Below are 15939 nucleotides of genomic sequence, written 5' to 3' on the forward strand. Positions count from 1 at the left end.
ATCTGGCTCATATTTATAATTTCTTAACGAAAATCTTATGTATTTTATAAACCTTTTTTTGAATGGAAACGAGAAAATACTATATAATAATGATAAAAGAGATAAACGAAAAAAATCTGATACGTTACTCGGTTACTGGATACATCGTCTAGTTTCGTCCTGAGTACGCGACTGAACGGAACGCAACTTGAAAAACTTCTTGCAAAAATCATCTTTTATAAATATTTTCTAATTCTTTTTCGCGTCGGTAGTGTCGACACATATTACAGCGTTCTCTGTTGGCGTATCGTGTAAGCGCTTCGCTGCAAACTCCGAATTGCTCCGAATCGGTGTCCACAACGATCTTTCAGGTTATATTTACCTGGATACATTAAAAACACACGTACAATACCTACAAGCGAATATTTCCAACAAACGACGAACATTCACGTTATCCTAGTGCTCGCTTAAAAATGCAAAAAGAAAAAATCACATCTTTCTGAATGAAGATAGCAATAAATTTTTGTAAGATTCTTACAATGTTAAGTTCTGTGAAAGTCTGAGATCTCACACTCTCTTTCGGTATTATTATCGTAGGATTTGGATAATATTAACTCGCCATTAAGGAAAAAAAATTAAATTTTACGGTTTGCGAACATTAAACTGACTGTGAAGTTGTTAAAACGTGTTTCATCTTCCAAATAGGTAGTTAAAAGCGAGAAACATTTAATAAGGATCTCTCCAGATCTCTCTCCCCTAGAGGACAAAAATTGTATAAAATATTGGTGCTCATTGCTAAAAAAGCTATTGCTGTTAAAAAAGTTAGGTACACGAGGCGACAGAATGAATCATTTACATACGGTTTTACTCCTGTTCATTGTTGCGGTAAGTAAGACAGAAAATATTACTTTGCACATAATAAACTGATCATATACTGTCATATACCCAAATTCCTTTTCTTCAAAATATCTTGCGTTTTTCTTAACGCATTTAAAAGCAACGCAATTACGCAACATACATCTAAAGAATGAATCACTGTAATATCTGTCGTCATAACGTCAACGATTAATTTCACAGATGGACATTTCCGTTGCAGAGTTTTCAGCGGACGATTGCAAGATGCTAGGATTCAATAAAGCCAACGTGCTCTGCTCGACTTGTGAACATTTTGCCAAGTCTGATCTAGAAAAGATTTAGTACGTAAAAATCCACCCTATCAAATACTTTATTAGGAGTCTCCCGAGTGTATCATATGTATAAATCTCTGTGTTCTAATTTCCAGTGCTACATGTAAGGAATGTTGCCTAAAGGACAACGATTACGATTTGTCTGGATCGAAACGCTATCCTAAGGCTGTCCTCGAAGTGTGCACGTGCAAATTCGGGCAATATCCGCAAATACAAGGTACGATCAAATACTTTTGATATAAAACTCGAGAACTGATTGGTGCAATGTTGCAACACAAAAATTTGGCACAAGTTCATGATTAATACGCTTCTTTTTAGCCTTCATCAAAAGCGACCGACCGAAAAAATATAAGAACCTCAGCATAAAGTATGTAAGAGGTTTAGATCCGATCATCAAGTTGTACGACGCGGAAAATAAGGTTGAAGATGTACTCGACATACACAAGTGGGATACAGACTCTGTAGACGAATTTCTGTCGACTCATCTTTCTAAGGATTAATAAAATTAGGAAATATATTGCATTAATACATGATCGTTTCTATTGAATTCTTAATAAACTATTCCATTTAATATGAATATTACATATACAGTACATGTATGTGATTACGTCTTATCTTCTACTGTCATATGTGTTCATATCGTCTAACATTCCAATTACCGCTTCCACATCCTTTGTAACAGAACAGTATTGTAAACCACGATATATAATAGTGTTTTAATTTTTTCCCATTCCTTTAGAGCATATTTTTAAAATAGATACAAAAAAAATCCTTCTTTCGTTAAAATGTCCTATCCTTATACAATGAGAGTGCACAGATCAATCGTGATCTGTCTTTATATATAGAAACATTTTTTTTATTATGAAAATGATCGAGACACTCATACATACGATTAAAGCAAAATACAAAATTGTAAAGCTATAACACCACCACTTTCAGCATTCCTTTCAATGTATAAATATTACATTGAAAAATGTAACGTTTATGAACCCAGTGATCTTATAAAAGAAGAATTCGAATGTTAAGAAATAAAGAGAACTCGTTTATCTTGGTTTAGGAACATAATGAGGTCGCAAACTCTCTTGTAGCCTTTTATCGTTAATATCAATACATGATATAAGAATATTCTTATGGAGAACAAACCACAGCTATCTATTAATATAATATAAATGAATATAAATTTGACATTATGTATTTCGATTGCGTATATCATCATATTAGATGCGTGCTTAGATTTCGACGGAGACATCTGTTCACCTTGTTCACATTTAAAACATCCTGCTTCTTGATATCGTATACAATATGCATGATTAATTTCCTCTAATTATATTCGCAATTACGTGCAATATCGAATAATTTTCATCGTTTACATATACAGAGTGGTCCTGAAATCGTCGGTCAAAATCAGGGATTATTTTTATTTACAGAAGTTGTTGGAAATGTCCACCGTTAACTAAAACACACGCTTCCATCCGTCTAACCATTAACTGTCTAACACGCTCAAAGATTCTTGGCGTATTTCTTATAATTTCGCAGCTGTTGTTGATAATGCAATCTCGGATGCGTTTTTGAACCAACGTTTATGGGAACTTTTTTCATCTTTATGACGAGCCCAATCCAATCCCTGATTTTGACCAACTATTTCAGAACCATACTGTATAACGTCAGCAATTGCAAAGTATCAGAGAAAAATTATCATGCTTGTAACTAAAAGACCATCATCATTTATACAAAAAATCTAAATCCCTCGTGCATACATACCTTCTTCTGATACATGGTGCTAATGAAATAGGTCGTTCATAGTTAAGAACTTTTAATTAAGAACTTACTATCATATATGTTCACATGTAATGTTAAACGCTAATATAGTGTGCAATATTAATAAATAACATTAATATTACACGCTTCAATGATAAAAATGTGTTCTATCCGTTATCATTAAAATGTATCTGAATATGAAACACGCAATTGAATTTCCCTTAGATCGGCGTACTTTTCTCGCGTTTACTTTCATATTTTCGTAAATCGCGGTGTTACCTTATCGCCGTGACCTCCTGGCACGCGGACCACCGCGACCGCGCACGAATCCGCGACCTCTAGACTGCTTCACTTGAGGGCTTCGAGGACTCGAGGGATTTCGTTCTATCTTCGGCAAAGGCTTTTCCGGTTCCACATGTTCTTTTTCTTCCGCCTCGTCGACCAGATTACCCATCTCAGTATCGTTGTCATTGTCTATATCCGTCCACATTTCGTCGACTGGTGTTTTTGCATCTTTTGTGTTAGTGGCGTTTCCTTGTGTGTCAGCGGTAGTTTCCTTGTCATTTTCCTTCGCATTTTCTTCCGCCTCGCGATTTTCCTCCTCCTCTGATTCGGCGGCATCGGCTTCCAATGGATCATACTTCTCCTCTCCATCCGATCTCTTCGGTGCCACATTTGCATTATCAGCACTATTCTCTTGCTCTTTCGGCTTATCATTATCTTCATTTTCATCATGACTGATCTTACGACGTTTCCAATGTACATCGGATTCGTCTTTACCTTCGACATTTTTCTCATTCTATAAACGCAATACAAGAATTTTGGTAGATGCCAAGATTTTGAAAATAAGCTTTCTTTACAAGCGATTTTTTTAATCGCTTACCTCAGCTTGTTCAGTTTCTTTCGATTCTGCAGCTGGCGCACTTGATGTTAACGATTTTATCTCCGCTACAAAGTTCCGGTAGTGCGTAATGCTGCGTAAATGAGCATTCATATCTTCAGCTAAGAGCATAAACCTTCGGCAACGCTCGCAGTAAAACCCTTGGACCTCTTTGACCATAGATTTACCTAAATAAATATAATTTCTTATAAAGATAGCATATATGTACAAAAAGAACGCGCAAATGTGTTTTTTTCATATAAATTAATTTTAGATAAATAAAACTTCTAACTTGTCTTAAATAATCCATACCAATAAAGATCTGATTTTGACGGCAATATTTGTAAGACGGTATTTTGAATTTCTTCTCAGTTATATTTTCTATAATATCCGTGATGTATTCTTGTTCTTCTGAATCCTCCTCTTTTTCGTTTTTCGCGTCATGACAAACATCTTTCTCCTCGTCTTCCGCGGTGCGAACCTCAGCTTCTCCCTTTGCCAGTTTGTCTACAAAAAACAATTAATGAATTTAAAAATCTCTTCAAATTTATCGAAATTATTTCGAAAACAAACATTTTCTTTCATTCTTCATTACCTTTCTTTTTATTTTTCCGTTGTTCCTCGCACTGAACGGCATTCTTCATATGAGCGGGTGTTAAACAGTGCTCGTCGTATTCTATGCGAGACGGGAATTCTTTTAGACAAGGGAAGCAGCGGGGATGCAAAAAGGTTTTCAATTGTTGATGCTTTTCGCTCTTTCTATGTGTAGACAAGGTTCCGTAAAAGTTCAGATCGCACATCGTACAATATTCTCTCACGTTGAAATCTACAGACACCTGCAATCAAAAGATCATAAATAGATACAAATACTATTACTATGTATGTGCGTCCAACTCTTTTCTAGGAGACATGATTCTTACTTTTTTCCCGCGTCGTTTCGAGTTGTTCAAGCTAAGTTCACGCTGCTCCTCGGCAACTCGCAGCTCGTGTCTCATCAGATCGACCTTCAATTTGTACGACTCGTCCAACTTTTCCATCATCAGCTGATGCGCACGTCCACGTAGGTGATTTTCAAAGGACTGTGAAAAAATATAAAAAGTTAGATACTGCTCGGCGAGTATGTAGATTTATTAATTTAATCCATGATGAAATGCTTACAAATCCATCCCACATATGCTTATTGCAGATGTGACAAAACATATGGTTCATCGGAACTTCGGCGTAACGACTTTCAGCGTGTCTAACTTCCGATTTCTTGCCAGTCACTTTTGTGTTTTCTTTATCGGTTTTCTCAGACTCATCTTTCGCCTCCTTCGATGGAGAATCTTCCGCTGCGGACTTCTCTACCTTTTTCTCGCTATCTTCCATTTTTTCATCTTCTGTTTTCTCAACTTTTGCTTCTTCCGTGTTTTTCTCATCCTTCCAATCGCGCTTCTTATCCTCGGACTCGTCTACGTCATTGCTGTTCATCACAAATAATCTTAATCTAGGATAAAATTCATGTTCCAAGAAAAGTTTCGTAATCGATTTGAACAGTTGAGCATGTTAAACTTGCTATGAAATTTTAACTTCCAATTATAAATTTAACTATGTAACTTGGCAAGTCATAGTATTCATGTCGATTCATACAAAATTTCGTTTGTGAATCAAAAAATTGTATCAATATTTATATAGAAGTGTATAGAAAGATGTAACTCATACATCTTATATATATTTGAGTGTAGGATAATACATTATCGCCGATTGGAACACTATACGTCAAAATGCGTTTTGGTGAATGTACAGGGAGAAGAAATTACGAAAAGTAACAGCAAAATTTTAGCACTCTGGCTAATATTTGTGAAATATAAGTTAAATCGCATTGACAGTATAGAATAAACATATAAAAAGAAAGAGATACAGATAAGAGATATATAGAAATTTCTGAGACTGGTACAACAAAACATATATTATAGCTAATGTTAAGAAACATATATAAAATATATGTATATGTATACATGTACTTAGGCAAATAGTTCGGAGAGACTGAGACTTACTGAAATTTGAAGAAACTATACCAATCACAGGTAATCGGGAGCTTACCTTTTCGGAACAGGCGGTTCTGCTTTTTCGCTATCAGAGGTCTTAACATCCTGCTGTTCCTTTTTGGCAGTCTGATTTTGTTTAGAGGCAGGAATTGGTTTAGAAGATTTATCGTTGCGATGTTGTATTTGGTTTCCGTTCATACGTTGACTGCCAGACTGGGGTGCACGAGATTGTTGTGCGGATGGGCCACGTCGCCCAGCGGGGCCATCTCGGGCTCGATTGCCCATCTAGTTAAGTAGTAGAGGTCAAACGACCAAAAGCATCATGAGAAGTATCTGATGTAACTGTGATTCTTCTCAAATCGAGACACTGGTTCTAGAAACCACTTTGGGATTTGAGGGAGAGAACAGTTCTACAGTCGATAAATGGAAGCAGGACGGAGTCGGTGAGATACCGAAGCTCTTTCTTCCATTTCCACACCAAGTATGGAAGGAAAGGGAGAAAACTGTAGAGTGCATCCCGATTTCGAGTTGAAAATCGCATCGTGTATATACAGGCACGATCGCAACGATCATAAGATACGATCATAATTATAAAAAGTAGATATAATTATTTTTGCCACTAAAAATATTTGAGTAAAAAACTCGGCGAACGCTAATGAACGTGAAGAAGAAGTTAAATCAAGTGAAATATGCAACTCGTGTATATAAGTGGTAGTAAGTAGTTTTGAATAAAGTGCAACCACGTTGATTTTAGTGTATCACATTAGCGGACAGAAGACTCTGGTTACGCAGATTGTAATGTGAGACAATGTTCAAATTCGGTCCTGCAAAAACCTTCAGTGAACTTCCAGTAGTAAATTGAGATTTACATTCTGAAATCAACACACGTGTTTCAACAGTGCTCTTTTAATGAAATATTTTTATGGACGATATCTCGAAGCCGTTTCAGGCAATGCTGATCCATCAACAAGAATTATTTATATCTTAGTGATTTCGTTGGCCGTGTCTAATCGAGTGAGCGATAATATCCTATTTAATCGATCGGCTCAAGAAGGGGAATTTGTAACGTTCCGAATAATTAAAGACAGTTTGTGTCCATGCGAGGAAGCGTGGACTACAGATTGTCATTTTATAACTCCTGTTTACGATACAGAAGAAGATCGTAAGCAAGTGTTAAAAGAATTGCCTTAAAGATTACCTTGGCTTAAAGATTACCTTTGAGAAAAAAAAAAGCATCGCGTATTCTATCGAAATTGCTTACCTTATTGTATGGCTGAGGACGTTGGTTCTTCATGGGATGCCGTGCCACACGATCGTTAAATCGTCCGGAGGAATAGTTCTGTTGATTAGGATAATTCGGTCCTGGTCCAGAATAATTATTTCCCAGACTCATTAGAGACGGCACCTGCATCAAAATGATGGGATTAAAAATCGAGTCCGGGGCATGAAAACAAAATTATCAAGCGGAGAATCGTCAAGCGATCCTCGTACCTGCGGCTGCGACTCTTGCTGACTGCGAAGTAGATTTGTAAGGAGGTTGCTGGCGATCGCTAGCTGTGCCTGCGGCGATGCCAGGGAGAGATTGTTGTTGGGCGTAGGCAGAATGCCTCTGCCAGGCATCATGCCACTCTCCCAAGGATTCATTCCACCCATGCCGCCGCTCCCGCTCATTCCGCCACCCATGTTACTTCCCATGCCGCTGTTATTGCCAACTCTGTTACCACCACCGCCTCCGGTATTACCACGATTGAAATTTCCTCGATTCCCGAAGGAATCCCTCTTCACTCCTCGATTAAATGACATTGTGCTTCTAATGCTGGACAAACATTTGGAAACAATTAATCTTGGATATCATCCTCACTAGGAAGCTAATTTATGTGGAACATTCCGCAATGGTTTTTGAAAAATTTAAATTCTTTGTGTTCATACTTTCTCTTTTCTTTCCCTTCTTTTTCAAATAATTATTTACAAAATCTACGAGATATTAGAGCTCAACATATCTTGAATTCTAAATAAATATACTTTGCAAGCACATCTTGTTTATATATAACACAAAATTGCATTAACAGAAGTTAGGAGTCTAAAATCTTGGTCTCAAGAGCAATGATAATAAAATAATACACACACCGGAGCGTGTATGTATGAGTATGGATGTGTGTGTGTGTGTGTGTGTGTATGTGTGCCTATGTATGTATGTGTGAAAAAACGAACGATTAAACGAAGCTCGTCTAATTAAAAATTCAGCATTGCAGTAGAGAAATCTTGCAATGTGGAGCAAGTAATGTGGAAAACGTAATAACAGGTGAAGCACGCGTAATACTATTATACTATTTTGTATCGAAAGCTCCGCGAAGCGACGTGGCGGATGACAAACGCTTGTCCATCACCGAAACTCGCAATCGCGAGCCGGACTTCCGCGATATATAATTCGGTGACGTGTCGACAAACGAGCTCTGATGTAGGATGTAGCGAGATACTAGCACATGTGCGTTACGGAGAAGTATCCAATTTCCTTACCAAAGCGACGACGCTAAGCGTAATGTGGAGAGAAGCCGACGGGAAAGATCGGAGCAAACGAAACGAAACGCAAATGAACGCAGCGAACGATTGCAAATGGCGGACCTCGTCGATCACCGCGGCGCGAACCATGGAGTTGAGGAAGATCGTCGTGCCGTCTTCGCAATTCTTTCAAACATGCTTATTGGCCACATGTGGGGTCGATTGGTCGATTGTGTATCTTTTGATACGAGGTGAAAATTACAAAAGTGAAAAAATTTACTAGAGTATCTACGATTTTATTTGTCGAAAACTAACAAATCTGTTCATTTTTGTAATTCTTTTATTTTGTTTCAAGATACACAATCAACTCCCTGAATAAAGTATATATTCTCGATAACTCCAACAATTGATGTCCATTTCTACCGCAATGCAGATTATATATATAACTTTAATCTCGATTTAATTTATTTAAGAATTTTTAAGAATTAGAAAAAAATTAACAAGTAATTAAGTTAAATCGAGATTAAAGTTAATCTACATTTGTAGAAATAAACATCTGTTTAAATAATTTGAGAAATAAAAGTTAAGGCCCGTTTGGCACACGGAGAATTCACGCTGCATATCCAACGTACAACACATGCCATGTCTGATATACGATAACCAATGAGAAGAACTCTCTATTAGGGATAAAAGAATCCCTAGAGAACACGCGTTCCCATTGGAACATCGCGCGTATGAACTCTCCAATTATCCGCGTAAATCTGAAATATATGCGCGTAGAAACCGAGCTAAATTAGGGCCAGTTTCACCATATCTCCGATTAATTGTAACCTAATAACTTTTGATTAAACTCACTTTTCGTCTCTTTCTAAAGGACAATTAAAAAAAGATAAAGAGTGAGTTTAATCGAAGATCAATCGACGTTGGTGAAACTGGCCCTTATTGTCCATTTCTACCAATGTAGATTAACTTATTTAATCTCGATTTAGTTGATTTGTTATCTTTTTCTAATTTTAAGAATTAGAAAAGGATAATAAGTAATTAAGTTAAACTGAGCATTGGAATCTACATTAGAAATTGACATTAGACGTTTAATAAACGTATTATACGACATATTTCTATCTTAGATAAATCTACTATTTCAATTACACTCAATAAGCCAGATAACGCTATAAACAATTCTTTACAAGCACGATAGATTTTCTCGGTCTCTCGCATGAATAAAACTTTGAAGAATTAAATATCGATATCATCACTATATTATGTCATTATGTATTCATTTGTATTCTTAATGATATAAAAACGATTACAAAAAAACGACACGTCTGCACTCATATATCATATCCTTCAGAGACATGACTAGCTGATTTCGCGCATTGTCCACGAGTTTCTTTTTTTTTTTTAACTTGTTTGGACAGGACTTTACGTAAACAATTTTTCTATTTACGAAATCTTCGGGAACCTACGAGATAATTCAAACGATTCGACTATCGATTCGGTAAATTATTTTGCTTTCGAGCGCACGCAGCCACGCGGGCACGCCTGGCACGCACATGCGATCATTGCGATCCTGCGATCTGCGTCGTCTGTCACATTGTCGTGGCATCTTTCAAGCTTTCAACAGCATTAGCACGAGAAATTGTTTCTTCCCTGAGTTTGGCTCTTCTACAGTTCTAAATAATGACCACGTTGCACACCGACAAGGTAAAAAAAAGAAAGAGAACGGAAAAATATAATAAAGTTCTTATTTTGTCGATCAAAGTCATGATCGAGCTGGTTTCCCTAACGGTTTTATCGCGAGACAAACAAGTATCTTTCGTACTTATTCATTCTCGTTATCGCTGCGCTAAGCACTCTTCAAGGTGCGCAAGGTGCGTTTTTTCCACGGCATTTATTCCTGGTTTAAAGCAAATCGGGAAAAAATATTCTACGTTTAAAATTTCGAGACAGCTCGAGGAGGCTTTATAGAAATTTGTCGCGCGAGGTTTTCGTGGTTAAAAACGATGAATTATGTCCAATAAAATTATATTACGCGTTATAGAACCTTGACATAGATATTGCTTTATTTTTGCGAGAAAACGAGAAGATCCGTTACACTTGTGGAAAAATAATTGCAGCCTTATTTTATTATTTTATTAATAGTAATCAAAGCAAATTTTTGTCTAAGATGGATGAAAATGTGACGCCAAAGCGGCCAGAGACGCCAGAATCGCTAGAGACACCAGAGTCGCCAGAGACAGAAGCACAGGACGTTTCTATTCAGGAATCTAATTGCAGTAACAATTCCAAGGATCTTTCAATGGATGAGACCTTGGAGGATGAACAGTGGTTAGATATACTTGGCAACGGTCAGCTGAAGAAGAGAGTTGTAAAGAAGGGCGAGCAAAATGTAAAGCCACAGAGAGGCGATATATGTACAGTAACGATTATGGGTGTACTTGACAGTGGTAAAGTGGTGGAAGAACATGTAGATAAGCAGATACAAACAGGAGACATGGAAGTGGTACAGGTATTATAACTGTCATTAGAATTTTGTCACTTATGTCGCAATTGTTATAGTATCTTGTTCATATAATAATGAGATTCAACGTGCAGGGATTAGATCTAACGATTGTATTGATGGAACTGGGTGAAATTGCTGTAGTTGTAGTCGATCCTAGATTTGCGTATGGCACACGTGGAACAGCATCTATACCATCTAACGCTACTATTACATACACGGTTGAATTGAAGGAAATAAAAGAGGAGCCTGAGATAGAAACTTTAAGCATTACGCAAAGGAGAGAAATAGGGTAATAGTTTTGTTTATGAGCCATATATGTGAAGGTCACTTATTTTCTGCAGCCAAGTGCTGTTCAAAGATAAGGCTTTACGTGATTTATCTTTTTAACTTCTTTGCATCATGTTGTAATTTATTTCTTTACAGCAACAAGAAACGGGAACGTGGAAACTGGTTTTTTATGCGAAAAGACGTTAATCACGCGATACTATGTTATCGGAGAGCGTTACAATATCTACTCATAGACGATGATACAAGATGGAATAAAAATGAAGAAACAGAGACGGTTAGCGATACTGAACTGCAAGCTCTGTTAGATGATTGTGTAAAGGTGTATAACAATTTAGCAGCTGCATTAATTGAAACTGATGCCTACCACTCAGCTTTAGATAATGTAAACAAAGTTCTAAAGTATCAACCAAACAATACGAAAGCTCTGTACAGAAAAGGTAGTAAAAAATCTTGCCTAAAGTTTTTTCTTTTATTTTGTCTTGTTTTTTTTTAATAAACCAACTTTTTTAAATAATATCCTTGATTTATACTTCATATGATAAAAGTACATATTTTTCTACATATATGTGTATTATTTACAGGAAAAATATTCAAAATCCAAGGACACTATGGAAAGGCTTATCTAACTTTTCTTGAAGCATTAAAGATAAATCCAGAATTGTGGTCGGTAAAGTTAGAATTGGCGAGTTTAAAAGAAAAAATGGCAAAACAGAATGAGAAAGAAAAGTCTCTATATGCTAAAATGTTGGGTATAAATAAAGAATCTGATAAGCCGTCAAAGGATGTAAAGGTAGAAGATAAAAGTAAAATTGCTAAAGGAATACTATGGACTCTGCTTGGAGCATCTGCTGTTGTCGTTGGCATGCTTGTACACAGATTTGCATCGTGAAAAAGAAAAAAAAAGGAATAGAAAAGGCAAACCAGCTAAGAAGGTGCAAAATAAGTTGTATTTTTTGTGTTAATTATTGTGAATTTTTATAATTATACAAATATTAAATTATATATTTTTAACAATATTTCTATATGTAAGTATATTTGAACCAATAAATGGTAAACATAAATTCAAAATCTTGCAAATAGTTATATGAAATAACTGTTTTATGATAGTTCAAACATATATACATATTTACATATTAGATTTTATAATATATTATTAAAAATTACAAAGTGCAGTTTTCTTTATTTTAATTATGTTTAATATATTCTATTAAAGAAGTACACATTGTGTTAATTAAATATAAACGCATTATATCAAATTCTTGAGTTCTTCTGCAGTCTTTAAGACACGTATCTAAATAATACATATACAAATTAAAAATATCGTATATATGTATAAGTACGAGTTATTTTCATTTTACAGGTACATTGTTGAATAAAAAATATAATAGGAAAATAATCCAAGAGGGGAATTCTTAACTTTTAATTGGCTTAACTGACCGGAAGTTCAGCTGTATATAAAATCTACATCTGTATAAATAAAATAGTAACACGTGAATTTAAAAACTAATCTCAAGTGCTTAATAATTATTATTTTTATTTGTCAGTTAAATATAAATTAAATCTAGACTAATGTACGCATTATATAATTTCGCATTTGTCATTTTTTATTTATGTAAAAGAAGTTTGTATTTAATATAGATTAACTTAGTGTTTATTTTTATTTTTTAATAAAATTTGCGATGTTTGTATTTTAATGAAATAAATTTTATATGATATAACTCTGAAAATATTGAAATGTTTGCTTATTGTATGAGGTAATAAAAATTCTCTATTTTGAAAGAACATATATTTATTCATATTTAAAAATTAAAATAAAATGTTAAATTACATCTTATAAAAAATATATTTTATAAAATTTAATAACATATTCGTTGTTAACAAAATAAATAGATTCATATTTATTTTAATAAAATACGATGAGATTCTAAATTTAAGCAACTGCGATGAAAGTTAAACAATATACATACATATTCCGCTATATAAATCTTCAAATATTAAGGAATGCTGGAAATTCATGAGTTAAATAATTTTCTATCGTTTCCATTTTACTATTATTGTTCACAAGCGGAAACGAGCCTTCAATATTTTCCAATGATATCTCCGAATAACTTGTATTGTCACAATACATTTGATCAGTGTTCAAAAGACTACTTTGAAATTCTATATCCTGATAATCCGGTAAATTCAATATTTCATTGCAATTTGCTTCAAACTGATCAACGAGTTCATTAGTAGGTAACAATTCCAAGTTATTGGTGATTTCTACAGTAAGCACTTGTCCCGTATTAACATCTACTAATGAAAGAACTTGTGGGATAGAATCGACGGTAGATGAATTTGTAAGTTCCAACGACAAGTTAGGGCATTCGGGATTTTCTTCAGGATTTAATAATGGTTGTACTTCCAGTTGCAAATCAACTGCCTGTTTCTTTTCATTTGTGACTGAGCAATCTCTTTCTTTATTCTTTGAAATTGATTCGCATCCTTTTCCGGTTTTGATTTTATTAGTTTCTGATCTGTTTGGTTTTTCTGGTACCGGCACAAGATGACCATCTTTTGTTTTCATGAACTTTACCACCTGTTTGAAACAGTAAATGAATACATATCGTGTACAAAGTATAACAAGTAAGAGTTTATTAAGGATTCTTTTTTACCTTTTTCTTTTTTTCCAGTGTAATTCTGTGACAGGTTTCCATGTGACGAGTGAGGTGATGCGAGCGTTTGAATGCGGTGCTACATTGCATACAGGCAAACGGCCGATGCTGCTCGTGCGACAATTTATGTCTCTTCAGTAAGCTGTTTCTCTTAAACGCTTTGCCACATTCTTCGCAGATGAATTGTCGCTCCTTACTGTGAATGTAAAGTACATGATCCTTGAGAATGCTAACGCTGGTAAACGTCTTGCCGCAATGCTCGCACACGATATTCCGCTCTTCTACATGCAGTTGTTTATGCCTATCTAGATCCGTCCTTCTGGCACACTGAAACGTGCACCCATATATATTACAGGCGAATCGCTTTGCGCCCTTGTGAATGCGTCTGATGTGTTGATCCAGGGCTCTCTGTGTGAGCAATCTTTTCGAACAGATCGCACAGGAAAATATAGCCCTTACAGGTACATCCCGGTTGACTTTATTAAGATGTAACGCAGACTCCAAGTGTCGAAAATAGTCGTCTTTCTTTGCGAACGTGTGTCTACAATCGGCACAAAAATATGGACCTGTAAAATAATATTATTAGATGATAAATAAATAAATAAAAGAGAAATCTTGTTCATTAATACAATTTTAATATTCGTTACCATTTGTCGAATCTTGCTCGCTTAATTTTGGGCTGTGAACCACCTTGTAGTGTTCGTGCGCTTTCTTCTTCGACGCGAAAGTAATATCGCAGCGTGGACACTTGTAATTGTCATGATTCTGAATGTGGTACAGATACGTCTGCTCGATACTGAACGTTTGCAAACATTGCTGGCATTTGAATCGCCTCTTCTTACAGTATTTCTCCTCGTGCTCCTTTTCGTCTGTATCCGCGCTTATCATATCTCCGCATTCCGGACATACCTTACCGCCTTGATAGCTGTGCTTCGCTCGATGACGGTTCAGAAGGGCGCGTTTAGGAAAACTTTTCGGGCACACGTCGCATAAATGAGGATGCCTGACCACCCTTTCTCCGTGCGCGCGAAACAAGTGAACTTCTAAATGCTTTCGTCTGGCGAATTTGTCGTTACAGTGAGGACAATTATTTTTCTGATGACCCTCCAAATGACGATCCAAATGTCTTTTATATCTGAATGTCATTAGGCATTGCTCACACTTCTGCTCACACTTCTGTTCGTTTCCATCTGACAACTCCAGATTACCGATTTTTATTTCACGTTTCAATTCGGATGTGATACTTTGATTTATACAACCGTCGTCTTTGTTGATGTTAGAATTTGAATCCATATTATTTCCTGCGTAAGGTTCGACAGAACAATTGTAGTTCCCTATTTTCTTTCTTTCTAAACGTTGATCTTTATCAGATGTACAGAATTCATTACTATTAACAGTTATTGTTACATCATTCGATTCTTTGCTCGAGCAATTTGAAAAATTCGAAAAGTTCAGACTCATCGTGTTGAAATGTTGACTCGAATGTGAAATACTAACATCGGTTGATCGGTCTTTCGTCTTTTCCTCTTTGCTCTTTGCAGACTCTTCGGCATTTTGCAGGAGGAGGCTTTCAATTTTCATGAAATCAATGCTATTCAAATTAACATCGTCCAAACCGTCGTCTCCCTGTAAACCAATGTCTGTGGCACTTGTGGGAGCGACCACCAGACCAACCTCAGAGTTCTTACTCTCGAGGCTGCCGATGCATTCTCTCAGATAATCATAGCTGTCCATCTCGCCATTCTCCGTGCCCACGTTCGGGACAGCATCCAGGGTCGAGTAATCCTGGGGAAAGGTGGATGAAATATACAATACGAAAACTGTTAGACGACATCCAACGCGACAATTGCGACGGTATATCTCATAAAAGTAACTTTATAGTTCAATAGGCACCTCACCTGGCTGTCAAACAAACGTAGCGTCATCATTTCGGACCGTGAAGATTTAACCGATATTTGGACGAGAATGCGATTGTTTTATATGTAGTAGGAGATGTGCTACATTTAGCTTGTTAGTCGGTTGTAGAAGGATTATGCCGAATATCTCCGTGAAATTACGCCAATTCTTCAAAACATTCGTCGGATAATCGCATGACGCATAACCTAAAAAGCGTTGTGCAAAAAGCCTAAAAATGTTCATATACTGTAGATATACATGTCGCGTA

The 15939-nt window shown here is 36.0% G+C and overlaps 4 protein-coding genes across 6 annotated transcripts; 2 read left to right on the plus strand and 2 right to left on the minus strand.

Moving 5' to 3' along the window:
• The first annotated feature begins 356 nt into the window (after positions 1-356).
• On the plus strand, positions 357-1743 carry LOC139816610 (selenoprotein F). 2 transcript variants are annotated; one of them, XM_071784222.1, is made up of 5 exons: positions 357-504; positions 685-864; positions 1057-1175; positions 1262-1383; positions 1485-1743. In XM_071784222.1, exons 2-5 carry the CDS (start codon positions 823-825, stop codon positions 1664-1666), a joined length of 465 nt encoding a protein of 154 aa, XP_071640323.1. In that variant the 5' UTR covers positions 357-504; positions 685-822; the 3' UTR covers positions 1667-1743. The 2 variants fall into 2 exon arrangements, with proteins under 2 accessions (XP_071640323.1, XP_071640324.1); XM_071784223.1 differs by having other exon boundaries at positions 1076-1175.
• On the minus strand, positions 1684-8495 carry Pep (Protein on ecdysone puffs). 2 transcript variants are annotated; one of them, XM_071784212.1, is made up of 10 exons: positions 8349-8495; positions 7323-7647; positions 7093-7236; positions 5887-6116; positions 4963-5266; positions 4725-4883; positions 4400-4640; positions 4117-4311; positions 3808-3992; positions 1684-3723 (listed from the first exon to the last, which is right to left on the minus strand). In XM_071784212.1, exons 2-10 carry the CDS (start codon positions 7632-7634, stop codon positions 3205-3207), a joined length of 2289 nt encoding a protein of 762 aa, XP_071640313.1. In that variant the 5' UTR covers positions 7635-7647; positions 8349-8495; the 3' UTR covers positions 1684-3204. The 2 variants fall into 2 exon arrangements, with proteins under 2 accessions (XP_071640313.1, XP_071640312.1); XM_071784211.1 differs by having other exon boundaries at positions 4963-5284.
• A 1310-nt stretch (positions 8496-9805) lies between these two features.
• LOC139815900 (peptidyl-prolyl cis-trans isomerase FKBP8) lies at positions 9806-12848 on the plus strand. Its single transcript, XM_071783157.1, has 6 exons — positions 9806-10034; positions 10498-10839; positions 10926-11122; positions 11257-11558; positions 11703-12053; positions 12482-12848. Exons 1-5 carry the CDS (start codon positions 10011-10013, stop codon positions 12008-12010), a joined length of 1173 nt encoding a protein of 390 aa, XP_071639258.1. The 5' UTR covers positions 9806-10010; the 3' UTR covers positions 12011-12053; positions 12482-12848.
• Positions 12849-12964: 116 nt separating this feature from the next.
• Positions 12965-15939, minus strand: LOC139815899 (uncharacterized). Its single transcript, XM_071783156.1, has 4 exons — positions 15674-15939; positions 14423-15560; positions 13776-14341; positions 12965-13699 (listed from the first exon to the last, which is right to left on the minus strand). Exons 1-4 carry the CDS (start codon positions 15701-15703, stop codon positions 13109-13111), a joined length of 2325 nt encoding a protein of 774 aa, XP_071639257.1. The 5' UTR covers positions 15704-15939; the 3' UTR covers positions 12965-13108.

The sequence above is a fragment of the Temnothorax longispinosus genome, chromosome 7 (genome assembly GCF_030848805.1).
Source record: "Temnothorax longispinosus isolate EJ_2023e chromosome 7, Tlon_JGU_v1, whole genome shotgun sequence".
NCBI classification, from domain to species: Eukaryota; Metazoa; Arthropoda; class Insecta; order Hymenoptera; family Formicidae; genus Temnothorax; species Temnothorax longispinosus.

Excerpts from the sequence above, each read along its gene's own strand:
- LOC139815900 (XM_071783157.1), top strand. The coding sequence starts at position 10,011 with ATGACCACGTTGCACACCGACAAG. Across the intron at positions 10,840-10,925 it reads GAGACATGGAAGTGGTACAG|GGATTAGATCTAACGATTGT; the intron begins GTATTATAACTG and ends TTCAACGTGCAG. Across the intron at positions 11,559-11,702 it reads GAAAGCTCTGTACAGAAAAG|GAAAAATATTCAAAATCCAA; the intron begins GTAGTAAAAAAT and ends TATTATTTACAG.
- Pep (XM_071784211.1), bottom strand. The coding sequence starts at position 7,634 with ATGTCATTTAATCGAGGAGTGAAGAGGGATTCCTTCGGGAATCGAGGA. Across the intron at positions 7,237-7,322 it reads AGCAAGAGTCGCAGCCGCAG|GTGCCGTCTCTAATGAGTCT; the intron begins GTACGAGGATCG and ends ATTTTGATGCAG. Across the intron at positions 3,993-4,116 it reads TCAAAATCAGATCTTTATTG|GTAAATCTATGGTCAAAGAG; the intron begins GTATGGATTATT and ends ATATTTATTTAG.
- LOC139816610 (XM_071784222.1), top strand. The coding sequence starts at position 823 with ATGAATCATTTACATACGGTTTTACTCCTGTTCATTGTTGCG. Across the intron at positions 1,176-1,261 it reads TCTGATCTAGAAAAGATTTA|TGCTACATGTAAGGAATGTT; the intron begins GTACGTAAAAAT and ends TCTAATTTCCAG. Across the intron at positions 1,384-1,484 it reads GCAATATCCGCAAATACAAG|CCTTCATCAAAAGCGACCGA; the intron begins GTACGATCAAAT and ends GCTTCTTTTTAG.
- LOC139815899 (XM_071783156.1), bottom strand. The coding sequence starts at position 15,703 with ATGATGACGCTACGTTTGTTTGACAGCCAG. Across the intron at positions 14,342-14,422 it reads CGAGCAAGATTCGACAAATG|GTCCATATTTTTGTGCCGAT; the intron begins GTAACGAATATT and ends ATTATTTTACAG. Across the intron at positions 13,700-13,775 it reads CACTGGAAAAAAAGAAAAAG|GTGGTAAAGTTCATGAAAAC; the intron begins GTAAAAAAGAAT and ends TGTTTCAAACAG.